The sequence below is a fragment of the Lissotriton helveticus genome, chromosome 11 (genome assembly GCF_964261635.1).
Source record: "Lissotriton helveticus chromosome 11, aLisHel1.1, whole genome shotgun sequence".
Classification (NCBI taxonomy): domain Eukaryota; kingdom Metazoa; phylum Chordata; class Amphibia; order Caudata; family Salamandridae; genus Lissotriton; species Lissotriton helveticus.
Genome location: NC_136072.1, coordinates 988,188,074 through 988,209,809, shown reverse-complemented (window position 1 = coordinate 988,209,809; position 21,736 = coordinate 988,188,074). Strand labels below are relative to the sequence as shown.

Genomic DNA, 21,736 nt, shown 5'->3' with positions numbered 1-21,736 from the left:
GCGTTGGAGCAAATCAAACACTCACCCCCAGTCAACTGATCTGGGTTTAATCCATCACCATTCTTTAGCCCACTCAGCCACCCCATTTCAGACATGGCCATATGCAAATCAGTCTGACCCTGTGCCTCATGGGAACAGTCCAGCCCGAACTGCCAAGCCATGTCTTCCATAGACCGGAAACAAGCATCCTGGGACCGGTTTCGGATTCATAATCCTCATCAGCCAGGCTATCTTGAATCCAGTGGCCAAGTGAGCAAGGGACTCACGTCTGAGCATACCCTGCCACACTTAGGGCGAACAAAGCGATACAAAAGGGGATGATGGACGGAGCGTTGGAGCAAATCAAACACTCACCCCCAGTCAACTGATCTGGGTTTAATCCATCACCATTCTTTAGCCCACTCAGCCACCCCATTTCAGACATGGCCATATGCAAATCAGTCTGACCCTGTGCCTCATGGGAACAGTCCAGCCCGAACTGCCAAGCCATGTCTTCCATAGACCGGAAACAAGCATCCTGGGACCGGTTTCGGATTCATAATCCTCATCAGCCAGGCTATCTTGAATCCAGTGGCCAAGTGAGCAAGGGACTCACGTCTGAGCATACCCTGCCACACTTAGGGCGAACAAAGCGATACAAAAGGGGATGATGGACGGAGCGTTGGAGCAAATCAAACACTCACCCCCAGTCAACTGATCTGGGTTTAATCCATCACCATTCTTTAGCCCACTCAGCCACCCCATTTCAGACATGGCCATATGCAAATCAAGATAGCCTGGCTGATGAGGATTATGAATCCGAAACCGGTCCCAGGATGCTTGTTTCCGGTCCAGGGAAGACATGGCTTGGCAGTTCGGGCTGGACTGTTCCCAGGAGGCACAGGGTCAGACTGATTTGCATATAGCCATGTCTGAACTGGGGTGGCTGAGTGAACTAAAGAATGGTGATGGATTAAACCCAGATCATTTGACTGGGGGTGAGTGTTTGATTTGTACAAACGCTCCGTCCATCATCCCCTTTTGTTTCGCTTTGTTCGCCCTAAGTGTGGCAGGGTATGCTCAGACGTGAGTCCCTTGTTCACTTGGCCACTGGATTCAAGATAGCCTGGCTGATGAGGATTATGAATCCGAAACCGGTCCCAGGATGCTTGTTTCCGGTCCAGGGAAGACATGGCTTGGCAGTTCGGGCTGGACTGTTCCCAGGAGGCACAGGGTCAGACTGATTTGCATATAGCCATGTCTGAACTGGGGTGGCTGAGTGAACTAAAGAATGGTGATGGATTAAACCCAGATCATTTGACTGGGGGTGAGTGTTTGATTTGTACAAACGCTCCGTCCATCATCCCCTTTTGTTTCGCTTTGTTCGCCCTAAGTGTGGCAGGGTATGCTCAGACGTGAGTCCCTTGTTCACTTGGCCACTGGATTCAAGATAGCCTGGCTGATGAGGATTATGAATCCGAAACCGGTCCCAGGATGCTTGTTTCCGGTCCAGGGAAGACATGGCTTGGCAGTTCGGGCTGGACTGTTCCCAGGAGGCACAGGGTCAGACTGATTTGCATATAGCCATGTCTGAACTGGGGTGGCTGAGTGAACTAAAGAATGGTGATGGATTAAACCCAGATCATTTGACTGGGGGTGAGTGTTTGATTTGTACAAACGCTCCGTCCATCATCCCCTTTTGTTTCGCTTTGTTCGCCCTAAGTGTGGCAGGGTATGCTCAGACGTGAGTCCCTTGTTCACTTGGCCACTGGATTCAAGATAGCCTGGCTGATGAGGATTATGAATCCGAAACCGGTCCCAGGATGCTTGTTTCCGGTCCAGGGAAGACATGGCTTGGCAGTTCGGGCTGGACTGTTCCCAGGAGGCACAGGGTCAGACTGATTTGCATATAGCCATGTCTGAACTGGGGTGGCTGAGTGAACTAAAGAATGGTGATGGATTAAACCCAGATCATTTGACTGGGGGTGAGTGTTTGATTTGTACAAACGCTCCGTCCATCATCCCCTTTTGTTTCGCTTTGTTCGCCCTAAGTGTGGCAGGGTATGCTCAGACGTGAGTCCCTTGTTCACTTGGCCACTGGATTCAAGATAGCCTGGCTGATGAGGATTATGAATCCGAAACCGGTCCCAGGATGCTTGTTTCCGGTCCAGGGAAGACATGGCTTGGCAGTTCGGGCTGGACTGTTCCCAGGAGGCACAGGGTCAGACTGATTTGCATATAGCCATGTCTGAACTGGGGTGGCTGAGTGAACTAAAGAATGGTGATGGATTAAACCCAGATCATTTGACTGGGGGTGAGTGTTTGATTTGTACAAACGCTCCGTCCATCATCCCCTTTTGTTTCGCTTTGTTCGCCCTAAGTGTGGCAGGGTATGCTCAGACGTGAGTCCCTTGTTCACTTGGCCACTGGATTCAAGATAGCCTGGCTGATGAGGATTATGAATCCGAAACCGGTCCCAGGATGCTTGTTTCCGGTCCAGGGAAGACATGGCTTGGCAGTTCGGGCTGGACTGTTCCCAGGAGGCACAGGGTCAGACTGATTTGCATATAGCCATGTCTGAACTGGGGTGGCTGAGTGAACTAAAGAATGGTGATGGATTAAACCCAGATCATTTGACTGGGGGTGAGTGTTTGATTTGTACAAACGCTCCGTCCATCATCCCCTTTTGTTTCGCTTTGTTCGCCCTAAGTGTGGCAGGGTATGCTCAGACGTGAGTCCCTTGTTCACTTGGCCACTGGATTCAAGATAGCCTGGCTGATGAGGATTATGAATCCGAAACCGGTCCCAGGATGCTTGTTTCCGGTCCAGGGAAGACATGGCTTGGCAGTTCGGGCTGGACTGTTCCCAGGAGGCACAGGGTCAGACTGATTTGCATATAGCCATGTCTGAACTGGGGTGGCTGAGTGAACTAAAGAATGGTGATGGATTAAACCCAGATCATTTGACTGGGGGTGAGTGTTTGATTTGTACAAACGCTCCGTCCATCATCCCCTTTTGTTTCGCTTTGTTCGCCCTAAGTGTGGCAGGGTATGCTCAGACGTGAGTCCCTTGTTCACTTGGCCACTGGATTCAAGATAGCCTGGCTGATGAGGATTATGAATCCGAAACCGGTCCCAGGATGCTTGTTTCCGGTCCAGGGAAGACATGGCTTGGCAGTTCGGGCTGGACTGTTCCCAGGAGGCACAGGGTCAGACTGATTTGCATATAGCCATGTCTGAACTGGGGTGGCTGAGTGAACTAAAGAATGGTGATGGATTAAACCCAGATCATTTGACTGGGGGTGAGTGTTTGATTTGTACAAACGCTCCGTCCATCATCCCCTTTTGTTTCGCTTTGTTCGCCCTAAGTGTGGCAGGGTATGCTCAGACGTGAGTCCCTTGTTCACTTGGCCACTGGATTCAAGATAGCCTGGCTGATGAGGATTATGAATCCGAAACCGGTCCCAGGATGCTTGTTTCCGGTCCAGGGAAGACATGGCTTGGCAGTTCGGGCTGGACTGTTCCCAGGAGGCACAGGGTCAGACTGATTTGCATATAGCCATGTCTGAACTGGGGTGGCTGAGTGAACTAAAGAATGGTGATGGATTAAACCCAGATCATTTGACTGGGGGTGAGTGTTTGATTTGTACAAACGCTCCGTCCATCATCCCCTTTTGTTTCGCTTTGTTCGCCCTAAGTGTGGCAGGGTATGCTCAGACGTGAGTCCCTTGTTCACTTGGCCACTGGATTCAAGATAGCCTGGCTGATGAGGATTATGAATCCGAAACCGGTCCCAGGATGCTTGTTTCCGGTCCAGGGAAGACATGGCTTGGCAGTTCGGGCTGGACTGTTCCCAGGAGGCACAGGGTCAGACTGATTTGCATATAGCCATGTCTGAACTGGGGTGGCTGAGTGAACTAAAGAATGGTGATGGATTAAACCCAGATCATTTGACTGGGGGTGAGTGTTTGATTTGTACAAACGCTCCGTCCATCATCCCCTTTTGTTTCGCTTTGTTCGCCCTAAGTGTGGCAGGGTATGCTCAGACGTGAGTCCCTTGTTCACTTGGCCACTGGATTCAAGATAGCCTGGCTGATGAGGATTATGAATCCGAAACCGGTCCCAGGATGCTTGTTTCCGGTCCAGGGAAGACATGGCTTGGCAGTTCGGGCTGGACTGTTCCCAGGAGGCACAGGGTCAGACTGATTTGCATATAGCCATGTCTGAACTGGGGTGGCTGAGTGAACTAAAGAATGGTGATGGATTAAACCCAGATCATTTGACTGGGGGTGAGTGTTTGATTTGTACAAACGCTCCGTCCATCATCCCCTTTTGTTTCACTTACAACTACATGACATGTATTATATACATGTACCTAGTTATAAATGGAATATGGCACACAATAGACACAATCCTGGTGCATTTAACTGGCAAATTAAAAAATAATGAATTACCAATTTGTTGTGACAGACAACTACAAAATAAAAATCGAACTACAATTGGCTAAGATTAACTATAGCCATTGGTTCTTGTTGAATTGGATTACATTTCATGTGAAATTGGCAAGGTACGTACGATATTAACAGATGCCCAATAATATTATGAAATATTCACACAACTGACATCTACCTCAGTACAATTATTCTGCATTGTTACAGGTTGTTAAAACCATGCTGCTGTTCAATATCACAGATGGGCCTCTTAAGATTGTCAGATATTTTATACATTACGGTGATTCAATCTGATGTTCATAGGCAAACACGGTGACTGATGTACTGCATTTGCTATATTTTTCATGAAGTACTTTATAATCAGTATAACTGAATACCGAGACTGTTAGAAGGCTTTAATATATTTTAAAGAACTCCATATTATCTAGACTTTGATAGTTTGCTAGTATATAGCAAGATCGTCCAAACTTGGCCTATAACAATAATCAAGCAATTTTATTTAATTGTGGAGAAATTCTATTCACAAAAGTAATCCATATTCAACTGGGAACTATTTAAAATGCACATACTGCAAATGTTGTCTTTTTTATAATGCCAGTGCACTGTGTGAAAGTCTTAACATCTCAAACGTAAGAGAACGTATTGCTAGGCAATAAGGATTTAAACTGTAAGCAAATTCTTATAATCTTAACAGGAGATAATTGATACCATGGAATTGTGAGGTAATTAGGTCTCTCAATGTCTGTAGCTAACTGGTCTAGAAGAATCTATATTGGGCTTTTAGAAACTTTGCAGTGGAGCAATACAACTTGCCATTGCACAATTGCAACAACAATTCTCAAATTACATTTTAAATTATTAATTAAAATACATTAATAAATGTGAATGTCCATCAGCAGTAACAATTTTAATTGTTAACCAATAATTTTGCCAACATTTAGAGCATTTATGTTCCTTACGGATGAAACAGTTCAACTTAATACTCCAACAGGCATTTTTCCAAGATGATTGGCAAGAATAAGGTATGAAATAAGGCAGTAGGTTAAATAAATAGTTTAACATAATTAGTTAAAAAAACATGCTAAAATAATACTGGTATATTTTTTAAACGTTGACCCTGCCCCTTTACATTTTCGTAAAAAAAAATAATAAAAAGATGGTATTTTCATCAGAAATGTAACCTCATAAAAAAGCAAGTCTCTAAAACACATCATTCAGTTGCTGTTTTCTTTGGTTGTTATTGTCACCAGTTGCTTAGCAGCCTTTGCAATGTCATAAGCGCATTGAATAACTTGTTGGGTAATAAGCTGTACATCAGTTGTAGGACTCAATTCCAGTAGAAGCGTTTTCTTACATTCCGTCTGAAGTCTATAGGCACTGGATGTTAGCAGTCTTAGTGAAGTTCTCACCATGTCAGACTTGGGTTTCTAAATAAATGAAAAATAAAAGAAAATAAAAGAAAAATCCATTTGTTGGTTTGGACAAAGAAAAACACAAGTCCTATGAAAATATTTTACCTTCCACAGCTAATGACAATGTAAAGTATGATAGTTCAAAATGACCGATTTGAAATGCATTTAAATTACTTGTCCAAGAGACCGAGTTGTGATACTGGAGTACGATAATTATGTCAGATTATATGGTGTACCAGCGGATGTTTAAACAATGTTCTGGACGATTTATTCAATCGCCTGGATAAAGGTGCACATGAATATATGAATTTCACAGCTCTGGCAGGAACCCTTCACCTCCAAGAATCTAGTTGCTACTCTTGGAACATATTTCAGGCTGGAGGGCACAACTTTGAATGAGACATTTTTCTTTTCTATAACTAAAGCAAAGCTTACCATTTTGTACTGCTTCATGAATGGGATAAAGTAGTAATACTGAACAAAGGTTGTCTTCTTCCAAGATAGAAGAACAAATCATACAGATAAAGTGAGATGACAAGCACAGAAGGTGTTTTCTTAATCTGTGAATAACCTACCTGCATACTCTCTAGCATTCATATAAGAGATGCTATTCTCTGTCTCCAATAGGGAAAACCCTAAGTATCCCGCACAGCAGTGCGCTGCCACTGGGAATGGAATGAAAGCAACTACCATTTTGCTTGCCTACATGTGTCAGAGATTGTCATGGAAGTCATTAAGGGGTTGCGGCTGTGACGCCTGTTTTGCCCTTAGCAAACCCTGGTACTGCCTAAGCGATCTCGGACTTCAGAGGATGCAAAGGTAGTGTCATGAGCAGAATATAAACAGTATTCTCATGAGCACTGTTTACTTTCTACACCAGCTGCTGGGAGCCGGTACAGTTACATTTCTGATCTGCCAAAGAAAAGTTCAATAGTGCAATTTACACTTATATGACTAAACAAAAAAATAAACAAGCAAAAAAAAAAAAGCAATGAAGATGTCACTGTGTTTTATAACGGCTATATGAACGATGATATGTTGAAATATAATATTGCCCTCTGCGGTTCTTCTGTGTTAGTGGATTACACATAATCTATAAATTAACATTTATTAACAATATGAAATAATTTATACCAATAGTATAGATCACATTCAATTTACACTGCAGATTCACAAAAAAGCAGTAACACTACACCCCGGTTTTTAAATCTATAACCAAATGTAATTTTATTCCGATTAGAATCCTCATGGAAAGCTGCACCTGGCTCAGGGTTCCGTGCAGATTCTGTAGGAAACATGGAACCCATTTCCACAATACAGAGGACTCTGTGGCACAGAACTCCGGAGGTGAAATCGATTCCCCTGTAAATGCACATTTGGTTTTGTTTCTTTTTCTCTGTAGTACAAATATTTTTCCCTGTAGAGAAATACCTTACCTTACACCCCCATCAAATTTGGCAGTGATCTATTCATATTATCTTAACACCCAAATTAGATGTTTTTCTGGAGATGAAATTGAACATTGATTATACCTCTTTGCATGGAATGCTTACATGACTATTTTGAACTGCATTCTACAGTCAGATAATTGGCTACTAAACAGACTGAAAGGGGAATAATAGGAGTTTACGAATGCCAAAAGATTTACTTGGTTGTTGCGGTCTACAAACGTCAAAAGGAAAACCACAACTTGGCACATCAAGGAACACCCTAATTCCACCCCAACTGGGATTTACGGGTGCAAAGAAATCGGTGCTTACTGTGGAGCTCTTTTACCAGTCAAATAGCTTACGTCTGCCTGGAATCCCTTTGTGAATTCCTGGCTGGTGTGAATTAGGTAATTTCACTTGTAAATGTATGTTTACGACTGAATTTATCTATTTGAAAAGGACCAATAGTTCATATCAAAGAATATAGGCGGATGTAAGAACTATTGCTTTTCTCTTTTTAATCAATTTTTTTTTGGCTCTCCCTATGATTTATCATTACATTTTTCACTGAGGTATACAGTCTGGGAACCATTACATCACGACCATTTATGCTAGAAATACTTTAGGTTCCCAGAGATGTTCAGTGTTTTGTGGCCCGCTATCCTCCTTTTCAAACAAATATATAATTTGTTTAGGTAAGGCAAAGAGAAATGGGTAATATTCATATTATCATCTCAGCACCTTAATTAAAATATAGCTGGTATCAAAAATGGAGATAGATATCTGTTGTGTTGGTATATGAATCACGCAATTATTATGGAAATTAGCAATGTCAATTGTGATTGTCATGTAGCTCCTGAATATCTTTATATCGTGTTAAGTTAGCATAGGCTCATTTGAGGTTTAAACGCAATTTTTCTTTTTGCAACTTCTGCACACGACACTTAATTGTTGATTTAGCTTTCAACCTAGTAGTTCATCGCGGTTTACATGAGAATAATATGTTATTGCTTTGCTATCTGCTTTGCTTAATGAACTGTGTCTGTACAGAGAGTGCTGAAGCTTCAAGAACAACACGATACAGAATTGTTGTGAGGTCTGATCTCCACGACTTCATAGTCATAACATAAGTGCAGCCTCTGCCAACTCCGGGCTTGAGGTGGGTTTTATATTGCTTTGCTTGGGGCACAAATAACACACTTGATGCGGTTCGCATGCAGAGAGAGCTGGTGTATGCTGATGCGATTCCTTCAATCTAAGACACTAAGGTATGGGCCCGCCCTAATCCAACCCAAAGAGACCTTCTTAGCAAATAATAAAATATCTGTGTTAGGGAAGGTGAGATATAAGTGTTGTTAACCCTTATTGATTTACAGCATGTTACCATGCTGTCACCATTCGCTTTTTATGGACTAGTAACTATGCTGGTAATTTTGCTACTGATAATATGTTTACTTGTATTATCTAAGATACTGCGCCTGAGAAGACGGCATTAGTAAATAAACATTTCAAATGCACATGTGTTCTTCTTTACTCCATGTTCTGGTTTGTAATGATTATATAACGAAAGAGTGTTCATGAGTTCCACGTATCCTGAGGTACTGTAAGTTCATGTTCTGGTTTGTCTAAACATTGGGAGTTTGATATGTCCAATGAGACACTGTAGCTAGCTCGGTAAGGGGTTATTTGGGCACTAAGGTGAGTTTTGGGACACCCTAATTCGCCGAGGTTCCAATCCTCTGTGCACAGTTCTGTGTGAGAACAGAAACCCTGCGACATGGCGGCCAACGTTTTCGGTGGTCTTATATCATGACACTCGAGTAGTATATCGTTCAAACCTTAACCCCTTCACTTCCGTTTCCGGAAAACGTGGTGTCGGTGAAACCTGCCTATTTTTTGAGATAGGTCTTTTTCAAGCTTGATTCTTTCTAAAACGGTTTCTTTGACTTACTACCCAGTTGTGCTACAAAGTATTCTTTGTTTTTCCGTATTTCCGGTGAAATCATGGCGGCAGTGGCCATTGCGCAACATAGTCGCATTGCGGTGCGCAACCACTTGCAAACTTATCTTGTCCCATTGGAGGGCATGGCTGTGATTTTTGTGGTGTGTGCCGATCCGGCGTTCCCCTATGAGCTCTTTTACTCCTGGGTTACGTTTCCGGAAGTGGATGCGAATTCTCGCCTGTTCCACCACTACACACCCTCCGTTGTACCGGCTGAATATACTCCGTACAGGGCACTGGAGATACCTATAGATCATTGGCAGCATCGCGTTTGGTTTGATGGCGCCCTCCCCCACTCAATGTCAGCTGCGAGGTTAGGTCCACTCTCAATTCCAGGTACAAATTGCCCTGCTTTAGGTGGATTCACCCCGCACCCGAATCACGGCGCATGTCCCCTTGCGGATGTTCGTAGACTACACGTTGTCGCAATAGCCGTGGTTCGTGCTTAAGTGCAATACATAGGTCGTCATCTCCCGGGAGGTCCTCCCGGGGGTGCGGCCGCCCAAATTGAACATTGCGGTTTAAAATTAAACCCGGTTATGGTCAATTCGGTTTTTGGCAAACGTCCAGACGATAAGGATGACTTTCCTTTTTGGCTTGCCAAGAAGTTTGACCAACTGGAGGCTGTGTTCCCAAATTCTACTCCTGCTGATAAACATAGAATGTTGACGATTACTTTGCCTAAGGATTTAGCTCCTGAACTAGTCGACTGTGAAAGCTGGGGAAAAACTTTTGCGGCAGTTTTTACGAGGTGCTTCGGCACCCCGTCGATGACGCAGCTGCCTGAAATCGTGAAACGTGTTCAGGATGATCACGGACCGGAGGCGGCTGTTGAATTGGGTATGCGCCTGTGTGGTTCGTTTGATATTGTATGCGATCTCATTCTCTCCAATGTTAAAGGAGACGCAGTAACTTTCAGGTGTCTAATGCTTTGGCAGCCATACCCGATGCCGAGAAACCCCGACAGTTGGCGAAGATTGTAGTGGCCGCTTATAAAACAATCGGTCGCACAAGTAAAGGTTTGAAGTATTTCGCAGTCAAGGATAAGAAACAACCACAAGTACAGTCTGCTGTGGCAGATGTACAACCCAAGTCCAAGAAACAAAATTGGCCTCAAAAACAGAAACAGGGGAAGCAACAGCAGCAGACTCAGGTTTCTTATCCTGCAACTCAAGTTCCTGCGCCGACTGAGAAAGTTTATGATTTGCGCGACCGCGCAATGATTAAATCCCCTGATCGATTTCAGGTTTCTGATCAACGCTCTCCTCGTTCCTTTCAGGACTCATCGGCCCCGAAGACCGGTGGAGGAGGAGGCGGTAGGGGACGTGGTGGCCAACAAGGACGTGGTCAGTCCCGCCAGACAGAAGGCGCAGGGAAGCAGGAGGAATCTACGCCACAGCGACCGCAGTTTGCGAAGAAGAAAGTCGCCGCCTTAACAGCGCATCGATATGCCACAGATAGTGAGAACGCGGCTTCGGAATCTGACGTGGGCTCTGACCTTGCTGGACAGCGCGGCGGAGATTACCATAGTCAGAGAGACGCTGCGTCCATTACTGAGGGTGACAGCGACTGATGTCTACGTAGTCATTGAAACAGCAGACACGAGACTTGCTCCCCCTGAAAGACTTTATGAAATTGTCCTGTTAATTGAAGGTGACATACAGCGTACCATTAAAGGGGTATTTTGGGAGAATCTTTCTTCAACATATGATATTTTGCTTTCGGAGGCTGACTGGCCCCCACCTTTTGTGCTCGCGGCGCCGCGAGGGGAGGAGGTAATCCTGCCCAGTTTCGCGAACACTGTCTCGAAAGAGCATGCGCAGCATTTTGCAGAAGAGTGGGCTCGGGCTCTAGCGCCGGCTCTGTACCGTAACCAATGTGGTTGGGATAAATTGTCACCTAGCCACGAAATTCCTTTACGGTCTCAGCCGCAGCCTCAACCTCAATATCCCATATGGCGAGAAGCAAAGTCTTCCGTCGCGGAAATCCTTGAACATGTGGAATTTCAAGGAGTTATTGAAACGTGTGTGTCACCAATGAATAATCCCCTTTTTACTGTGACCAAACCTGACAGAACATATCGTTTGGTATTGGATTACCGGCATTTAAACTCGCATTGCCGTAACTGTGCAGTACAGAATACTCACGGCTCTGCCCTAGTGGATAGTCTAGTGCGTAAGCGTTTCAAAACAACGCTTGACATTTCCAACGGTTTTTTTGCCCATAGATTGGATAGCTTCAGCTCCCAATGGACAAGTTTTACGAGCGCTGGAGTGCAAAAATCCTTCCGGCGTCTTCCAATGGGCTATAAGAATAGTCCCGGTATTTTTACCGCACGCATAGTCTCTCTGTTAGAGAGAATCGACCCAGATGCTTGCTCGTATGTGGATGACATTTATCTCACGGACGACGAAATTTGGATGCATCTGTGTCGTGTAAATTCGATTATTTGTAACTTTGCAGATATGGGTTACAAATTCAATTTTGCAAAATCGCACATTGCAGAACACACAGTGTTGTTCCTTGGCTATGAGCTGAACAATGAAGGTAGAGGTTTGGCTCCTCACTTCTTGGAGAAATGCGCACAGTTGCGCGCTCCTACAACACTGAAAAAATTACAGTCTTTACTGGGTTTTTTAAATTTCGGAAGAACTTACATTCCGGAATATGCCCAGCGTATCAAGCCGTTGTATGCTTTGATACAACCAAATTTCTCAAAATCATGCTGGCTGCCTGAGCATTCAGCCATTTTGCAATCCTTGCAGGCTGATCTGCTCGCTTCTAAATACTTACTGACTCGTGATAACCAAACCAACCTGGTAATAAGAATAATTCCAGGGACGGTGGGTTTCACGTACCTCACTTTTAATGAAGGAGACAGTACCTATCGCTTACAAGTCACACTTGTACACTTCGGCTGAATTGCGGTTTCCCACTGTGGAAAAGGTTTTAACAGCTGTACAGATGGCGATTCTTAAAGAACGAGCTCTGTCACAGGGGAAACGCATGTTGGTGGTAACACCCTGTCCTCACTTGGAGGCAGTCACGAAAGCCAGTGTACCAAATTCAAAAGCTTTGCACCCTCGGTGGATTCAATGGGCTGCGTCCTTGACGTCCACGGATGGCACGTTTATTTTTGACGCCTCATTACGGTCGCAGGAGTACTTGCAGTATGAATTCGTTCATCCTGCTCCTCTAGCTATGCGGCCCTTGGAGGACTTCCATTGCATCATTTACACTGATGGGTCGGCGCAGGTTGCGCATGGCTCTAAACATGCCTACGTTTCCGCATGCGCCATTGTGGTCGGTGCTATGTTGAACGTTGAGTTCATTTCCAGTGAGGTGCACACACTGCCCCTGGGCGATTGCACCGCACAATTGGCAGAGCTTCGTGCTCTTTTACTAGCGTTGGAGTACGCGGATCCAAGTGTTACTACTCTCATTGTAAGTGATTCTTACTACTGTGTCCAGTCTTACAATGAAAACTTGTTCTTTTGGATTCAGAATGAGTTTCGTGATTCCAAGGGTAGCACAATAAAACATAAAATGATCTGGGTTCGAGTGGCGGAACTTAAGGATAAGTTACCACTCGTTTACATAATTCATACTCTTGGCCACCAGCGCGTGGGAGTTCACGCTGTCGGTAATTCGCTTGCTGATGAAGCGGCGAAATCAGCAGTATCTACATACTTAGTTGCGGCAGTTACTAGATCCAAAACCAAGATTGATAGTGACATCTTGGCGGCAGTTGCTGCCTCTGAGAAGGGAAGTAAACATCCTGCGGGGTTCCCTTCGAAGTACAAATACCACTTAAGTCCCGAAAAGGTTCCTTTTGTGACAATTCCTGATGTTGGGGAACGTCTGATTCCCAACTCGGATCGCAGGGCAGACTTGATTACAGCGGCGCATGAAGGTATGGCGTCTGCGCATGCGGGCGTCTCAGCCACGGTAACTCAATTACAACAACGTTTCTGGTGGCGGGGACTGTACAAACAGACGCGTGATTATGTCCTTCTTTGTGACATTTGCCAGCAGATTAAACCTTCAACTGCTACGCGTCCGCCACAGACACAGTTGTACATTTCTAATAAACCACTCGGTTGTGTTTATTTAGATCACTGCGGTCCCTTTTCATCTGATACTGCGTATAAGTACATCTTAGTAGCAGTTGACTCATGCACACGCTTTGTGTGGGTATGGCCCCATCGCAGCGCTGATTCACGGACTGTCATTAAAGATTTGCGTGTCTTTATAGGGATTTTTGCCTGTGGTACCTTCCATTCGGATCAGGGTCCGGCTTTCGCCTCTAAGGCGTACAAGGATGCCATGACTTCGATGGGGGTCCAAGTCAAGTTTTCGTCTCCGTACAGACCTGAGGGTAACAGTGTAGTGGAGCGAATGAACCGTGATTTAAAGCAATCTTTGACAGCTCGAGTTATAGGCACTGGCAGAAACTGGCTTACCCACCTCAATGGCGTGCAGCGTGCTCTTAATAATCTCCCTAGAAGGTCTCTGGGAGGGCGGACCCCATACGAAATGCTCTTTGGCATCAAGATGTACGTCCCTGACCTTGACGGTCTAGACTGTGTGGTTCGCACCACTTCCTTTGACGCAGATGAACATTGCAATGTTTTACAGAATCTACAAAAGACCAGAGACAGTCTTGCAAAGGAACATTTGCCCTCCACGTTGGATGATGCGTTGCAGATCCCGGTAGTAGGCTGGCTACCCCAAGTTGGAGAACTGGTTCGAGAGAAGATCGATAACAAGAAAGAATTTGGTCCTTCCTATCGAGCTCCGGTTCCAGTCCTTGGAGTGAAGGGCACAAGAACAGTCATTTTACCACCACTTCCTAGTCGTAAGGAAAACAGGTTTATTTCCATTGACAATGTCAAGATACACAGAGTGGCCGATTCTTCTTAGCATGACACCGGCTGTTTCCTGTCCTTCCATTGTGAGAAATTCAGTTATGCCCACTGCTTCTAATATTGAACCTGAAGTGGCCATCGAGTTACCTGCTATTTCCAGTCCTTTGTTAAATACTTTACCCGGAACTAATAATGATGAGTTAGACTATACTTACCCAGCTGATTTGTCCATGCCTGACCTGCAAGCACGTTTAGCCACGGAATCCAGATTTTCATTTGACTCTGTTTCCCTTGCCTCGAAGAAACCCTCTCGTTTTGCAGTTTATGCCAGCTTGTTTAAAAAACATTTTTTGATTCCCCCGTGGACATACATCTGGCTGGTCCTTTTTTCAGTTTACCTTTTTATGTCAATTGGTTTTGTGTTTTATTTTTTTCGACTCGTCAATGGACACTATTCGAGGAAAGAACATGCATTACACATCTAAATGGAACTTTGGCCCCGCTTTCCTCGTCACATTCTACACACAGAGTGAAAAGAGACTTGACTTTGGTTAACATCACAGCATGGCCAGTCCTTGATGGAATTGTGTGGGATGCGGTTAGGTTTCAAATTCATGGCCCAACGGAAGTCGTTAATGTTCCTAATATTCTTAGAGTAAATATGGGGGATGTGGTGAAACAAAACATTCGTTCTGATGACTGGGATGTTAATGCAGTAGAAAGTTTATTTTCTGATTTGCAATACTATGCTGCCTTTGATGCTGAAGATTTATATTTAGAATCTGCTAATTATGGTGATTTATTTTGCTACCAACATTATGGCAATCACTTCTTACACAAAACATCTTCCCGAAGGGATACTGTTAATTTTACACAGTGGGAACATTGCCCAGCGCCTATACAAGGCAGTTCTGAAACATTTCTGAAAAAGTATACCTATTTCACTGATTTTAACCAGTCCAATCCCGAGTCCTTTTATTTTACATTTCTAAAAAAGCCAATGTCCAAGGTTAGACTTACCGATACTAAATTGTTGTATTCGAAGGCCTTCCTTGATCAATTAGTTACTGGAGGCTACGAGTTATGGAAAGAAACAATAGACCTTAAATCAGTTTGGGGTTCAAGAGCCTGGCAGGTACAAGGCACTGAGGCTTTGCACCGTGCATGTCTCATACCAAATCATATGTTGTTTTTGAATGAAACAATTTCCCAGACCACATGCTTTGGATTGGCTACTTCTAAAAAATTAAACACCCCTACTATCCCAGATTTAGAGGAATATGATGGTTGGAGTAATTTTACTCAGTTGTCGATTAGAGAATTACAGGCCCTACTTCTTAATTCTTCCTTTAACATTTCCAGTATGGATCCAAAAGGTTGGCTGCTTTGGCACCGTAGTGCTGATTCTTGCCAACATCGATTTTTAGGTTTATCTGACGGTTTTAAAACTGTTAGATCAGATCCCCGTTTTGACTTGGTCCACACTGTCACAACTTATTCTGTAGGCAAATTATGTCAAAATTGGCTGAAACATTCAACTTTACCTGCAGTTAAAAGTCACCTTTCCAAACTGAATGCAGACGTGGATTGAAATGATTTCATTAAAGGCCCGGCTAGTGGCAGGTCGAAAAGGTGGATATATGCTGTTTACAATGAAATTTGGAAAACATCACAGATTGAGGCTGCTACACGCCTTAGGGCAATTGATCAGGCAAATCTTGAGAAAGTACTTGCAGTTGTTGACAATAGTATTAACATGCTTTCCTCCCGAATTTACACATTAGATAATATTGTGTCATCCGTTGTGGATATTGTGCATGACGAAGTGTCAATGTTATACCATGGTCAAAATCAATTACGGTCCATCATGCAATTTGCATGGACCCTTCAGACCCTGAAGAACAGTAAGGTTCCCTGGACGTACATGAACGTTTCTTCTCTATTTGCCCCGTTTAATTTGACTGACAAACAACGCTTACTTTCAATGCGTGATGCTTCCTTTTCTATGTTACATATTGAAAGGTTAGAATCTTTGCCTTTTTCCGTGGCGGAGGCCACTGCTGCAACGTGGCTTATCCACGGTTTGATAACGCTGCCTTTTGCTTTATATAAATTTACAAATTGTATGAAATATGTACCCATTGGTCGTTATGAACCATTAGGTAGCGGTTTCCTTCATGAAGTCTGGTCACTTCCATACACTTACAGATGCCTAAAAGATGATCAAGAGGTTTATCTGAATGGTGAGGAGTGTACTGAGACACCAGATCATTCATTAATGTGTAGACACATACAGTTACATGGTTCTTGCAACCAACACCGACCGAATTTAGCTTGTGTATTACAAGGCACACCAGTTCCTGCTATCATCCCCACGTTTACTTTATTAGAAAATGGTAGTTATTTGCTTCTGAATAATGAAGACTGTTGTGGGTTAATAAAAGGCATACCTTTTATCGTAACAGTAAGTGAACGTGTTATTTGCTGCAGAAATGTTCTGTATCCTCCCACACATGAACATAGGGAGTATTCCATCTGGCCCCAGATACCAACCTTGAGAGCAGAATTCAGCGGCATGGCAAGAATAAGGGCTCTTTTGTCCCAGAAAGAGGTGGCCTTGAGTTCGGCTCGTAAAACTTTCGTGCTTCACATAGCCAACACCCGTACAGAGGTTCAGGCCCTTCTGAATACTGATTTGCCTTTGCATTTCAGTGAGATGGTTCGTACTATCTTTAACGCGTCCTCCACAAAGGGCCTAGCACATTTTTTTAAAACTGTTAGCAGTGGTCTCGTGACTTCCTTTGAAAAGATTTTTGGAGTCATCCTGCTTTCTTTCATTCTATCTTTTCTACTTTATTTGGTGGATTCCCAGTGTGATGTATTCCTATAGGTTCTGTATCGATCCCCCTATTCCTGACCCTGTTCTGGTTAATAATTAACTAGCAGCCAACCCACGGTGCAAAAACCGTTATCTGATTAAGCCACACCACGGCACAGAAACGTGTTATCTGATTAGGTCATAACGCATGCCATCTAATTAGACAAGCACTATTCCTCCAGCCCCTGATAAGGCATACGGAGTTCTCAAAACAAATCAAACCTATGACAACCTGGGAAAATCCCTGCGGCCATTGTTTTGATTTCACCGAGAACTTCAGCAAAAGAATGTGCGAACAAGCCCGTTCGTATGACATCCTTATTGACGTATCCATGTCCATCCTTACGTCAATCTCGGCACCTTACAGGTATAAATATTACCGACATTGCTTTAAGCAAACACACGCGGTGGTGACGAGATCGGAGCAGCGAGACGCGCTGAGGAGCCCAGCAGAGAGCGAAGCCCACACGCGCTGCCCCGCCTTCCTGACGCGCTGAGAACGAGACGCTGCTTTTCTCCTGCCGAGAAATCCAGCTCCGGAGCTTCCAAGCAGCCCTCGCAGGCAGCTGGAATATCAAGACCAGAGACGAGAGATACCAGCCCTCAATCATTCTAGACCTCAGGTACAGAACTGAACAACCCCTTGCAGAGAATTCTTGAGTCAGTCCCTTGGCAAAACAAACTTAACTTAAACTGCTACTTATCTACTCCCGCCCACGTATTAGGCTTAGGTCAGGTACACTGGGGTAGGCGTGGTTAGAAGCACCAGTTGAGTACGACTAGTCAAATGTATATATGTATGTATCTATTTTATCAGTTTTAAATATCATATGGCTTAGAAACCATATCAATGCTTCTGCAGTATTATTTTATACTCCTGCTTTTATTGTATGCACTTTACTTAACCATAAGTATCGCAATAATATCGATTCATTTCTCTTGTACGAGAAAAGAGACTGATCAATAAATACCATCTTTTATTGAACACGCCCGTCTCTTCCTTTTCTCTACAATCTGGTGAAACTAAGAATGCACGTACTGACTGAGTAAAATAATTTGTCTTTTGTTTTCACACGACTCTAGAGATACACTCTTGATTAGGGGAGAGCAAAGTTGTCATGTTCTATGGTTGTCAGAAACTAAATCCCTTCTTGTCTATCCAGGGAGGTTAAACTCCTCCTTGCCTATTCGAGAAAGTTTCTAGTGAACTCTGAGCTAGCTGGCAAAACCAAAAACTTTAAGTCTAATATCGTCAGTGGAAGACCTAGTTAACCTCTGCCCTAGGTCTATACTATTGAAGATATTATTCCAATGCGCAGAGCCTATTGGGATAATAGGAACTACACTACACCAGTTTTACTTGCGTTAGCTGCGGGCGCTCTAGTGGTGTTTTGCTTCTTTAAATATGGATGTCCTTCCTGTGCAAGGTCCCGCCCAGCAGCTTCTGACGCTGTTCCGCAACCAGATGCTTGAATATTATGGCACACTACCGTTGGCGATATTGAGCACGGCATATGGATTATCGTTTCGATTCTCCTACTTCACCTGTGTCCAGCCTGTGTTTCACTGCTTGACCTGTGATTTCGATTGGGCCATTGATTTGTGTCTCTGCGGACCGGTTTCTCCTGACGTCGACTTTAATCAGCTGATGAGTCCTATCATTACTCACGAGTTGGTTTGTCCTGGCGAAAGGATTATGGCCTTAGCAGTGATGCATGGACTAATGGGTCCCTGGGATATACTGGCGGCTGCACAGGATTTCTTGGAACTGAGCTTTCTTGAAAACCCACCGAGCTGTCCTCTGATGGTAAAAGAGGATCCGGTGCTGGGAGAGCACGTATGTTCTTTTCCACTTTTAAGTTGGATGGCTGAACTGTTTTCGGATGAAGACGGTGATTTCCTATTTGAGGCTGTTGCAGCTTATTTTGCATACACAGTTATGTCCTAGACCTTTTCGTGTTTGACATGCTGAGTATTAGCATATCATTGACGTTTATTGATTTATCTGTCAAGTTTTTTTTATTATTCGCTTGCCTATTGGCTTGAGCCACTATAGACTTTTGGGCTATTTTTTAGCATTAAATTTTATTACAAATTTTTCAACTTTTTTAATGTTTCCTTTGAGAACCATGCTCATATAATGTTGCACTCTGCTCTCATGGGATGGCACTTCTGTTATTTTATTTAGTCCGTTCTCGGATCATGGGGGGGTGTCATGTAGCTCCTGAATATCTTTATATCGTGTTAAGTTAGCATAGGCTCATTTGAGGTTTAAACGCCATTTTTCTTTTTGCAACTTCTGCACACGACACTTAATTGTTGATTTAGCTTTCAACCTAGTAGTTCATCGCGGTTTACATGAGAATAATATGTTATTGCTTTGCTATCTGCTTTGCTTAATGAACTGTGTCTGTACAGAGAGTGCTGAAGCTTCAAGAACAACACGATACAGAATTGTTGTGAGGTCTGATCTCCACGACTTCATAGTCATAACATAAGTGCAGCCTCTGCCAACTCCGGGCTTGAGGCGGGTTTTATATTGCTTTGCTTGGGGCACAAATAACACACTTGATGCGGTTCGCATGCAGAGAGAGCTGGTGTATGCTGATGTGATTCCTTCAATCTAAGACACTAAGGTATGGGCCTGCCCTAATCCAACCCAAAGAGACCTTCTTAGCAAATAATATAATATCTGTGTTAGGGAAGGTGAGATATAAGTGTTGTTAACCCTTATTGATTTACAGCATGTTACCATGCTGTCACCATTCGCTTTTTATGGACTAGTAACTATGCTGGTAATTTTGCTACTGATAATATGTTTACTTGTATTATCTAAGATACTGCGCCTGAGAAGACGGCATTAGTAAATAAACATTTAAAATGCACATGTGTTCTTCTTTACTCCATGTTCTGGTTTGTAATGATTATATAACGAAAGAGTGTTCATGAGTTCCACGTATCCTGAGGTACTGTAAGTTCATGTTCTGGTTTGTCTAAACATTGGGAGTTTGATATGTCCAATGAGACACTGTAGCTAGCTCGGTAAGGGGTTATTTGGGCACTAAGGTGAGTTTTGGGACACCCTAATTCGCCGAGGTTCCAATCCTCTGTGCACAGTTCTGTGTGAGAACAGAAACCCTGCGACATGATGTCGGGATTCAGCTCATGCGACTACCCTTTTTGGGAATATTCAAGGTCATAGTCCATGATGTCACTTGCTGTGATGTCTTTTAGGTGTGCGCCGTCACTTCCACCACCAATAGCATATTGGTGACTCTACTACGTACATGGAGATCCACCTTACATTCTGCCTCTTATGGCTTTGCGAGGAAGCAAAAGACACACTATTGATGGACGGAATGCAGAACAAATCAAAACATTCACTCCCAGTCAAGAGATCTGGGTTAAATCCAACATTCATTTGCTCACCATGCCACCCCAGTTTAGACCTGGCCATATGCAAATTCAGTCTCAACCCTGTGCCTCATGGGAACAGTCCAGCCTGAAATGCCAAGCCAGGTCCTCCCTGGCCCGGAAACAAGCATCCTAGGACCAGTTTCAGGGTGTCACTCCTTGCTCACTTTGCCACTAGATTCAAGCTAGCCTGGCTGATGACGGCGGATTAGCCAGAAACCGGTCCCAGGATGCTTGTTTCCGGTCCAGGGAAGACATGGCTTGGCAGTTCGGGCTGGACTGTTCCCATGAGGCACAGGGTCAGACTGATTTGCATATGGCCATGTCTGAACTAGGGTGGCTGAGTGAGCTAAAGAATGATGATGGATTAAACCCAGATCAGTTGACTGGGGGTGAGAGCTTGCAATGTTCAACACTCCGTCCATCATCCCCTTTGGTTTTGCTTTCTTATGGCTTTGCGGCTGAATAGTGAAGCTCCTTGTGGTGGGTAAAATCAAAGTGTATTGACACCAATAGGACACCTGACATATGTGCTGAGGGTTTAAGCAAAGCTCCAGCAGTTGAAATTCCAATGATCATTAAACTCTACACAGAGGATTTACTTCAGTTATGGAATGAGGAATGAGACTTTTGCATGTTATCTTCACAAGCAAAGAAGGTGTTTTTCTTGTGATGAAACATAACATTGATCAGAACTCCCTGCATAGAATTCTTATATGAATGTTTTTACCGCATTCTACAATCGGAGAAATGGCTATTAAACAGACAGAGACTGTGGATATGGTTACCTTCCTGCTGTGGGTAAAATCAGGAAAATGGGTGCTAATAATATTGTTGCAACTATACTGTGGGTGTTGACAGTACTTAATTATCAATTCCCTCATTGTTCGTCCTCGTTTTTCATTCAGACTTATAAATGGGGGTAGTTATTGCACAGAGCCATAATTGCTTAATTTATGATCGCTACATTTTGTTTTTTAAATTACAATTAGAAATTGAAAATACTTAAAATCGTTATCTTTTTTTACAAATGAGACGTGATTGCTACTCTGGTCTGGAAGATGATTTCTCAGACATTTTTGAGCACATGAAATAATTTGAATGGCGGGATAGAATAAATGAACACCCCCATTTCTTGGGAAAATAAAACAATTTAAATGTCTTGCTTGAAAAATAATGAGCATTTTAATTTTAACAGGTCACTTCAGGGTTCTGATAAAGAGTGAAAAGGTTTGTTGATGTCTGTTCTTTCGGTCTTAGTAATCACCCCAAGAGGAATGTTGCAGATGCCTGAAAAACCTTG

At 43.7% G+C, this 21,736-nt stretch overlaps 1 protein-coding gene across 3 annotated transcripts in view; it reads right to left on the bottom strand.

Moving 5' to 3' along the window:
- Nucleotides 1-4,903: 4,903 nt before the first annotated feature.
- Nucleotides 4,904-21,736, bottom strand: part of GIT2 (GIT ArfGAP 2) — a 692,535-nt gene continuing 675,702 nt past the window's right edge. For all 3 annotated transcript variants that reach the window (XM_078667341.1, XM_078667342.1, XM_078667343.1), the window contains one exon: nucleotides 4,904-5,856. In XM_078667341.1, the coding sequence (XP_078523467.1) occupies nucleotides 5,644-5,856 (213 nt within the window). In that variant the 3' untranslated portion in view covers nucleotides 4,904-5,643. The remainder of the gene's footprint in view (nucleotides 5,857-21,736) is intronic.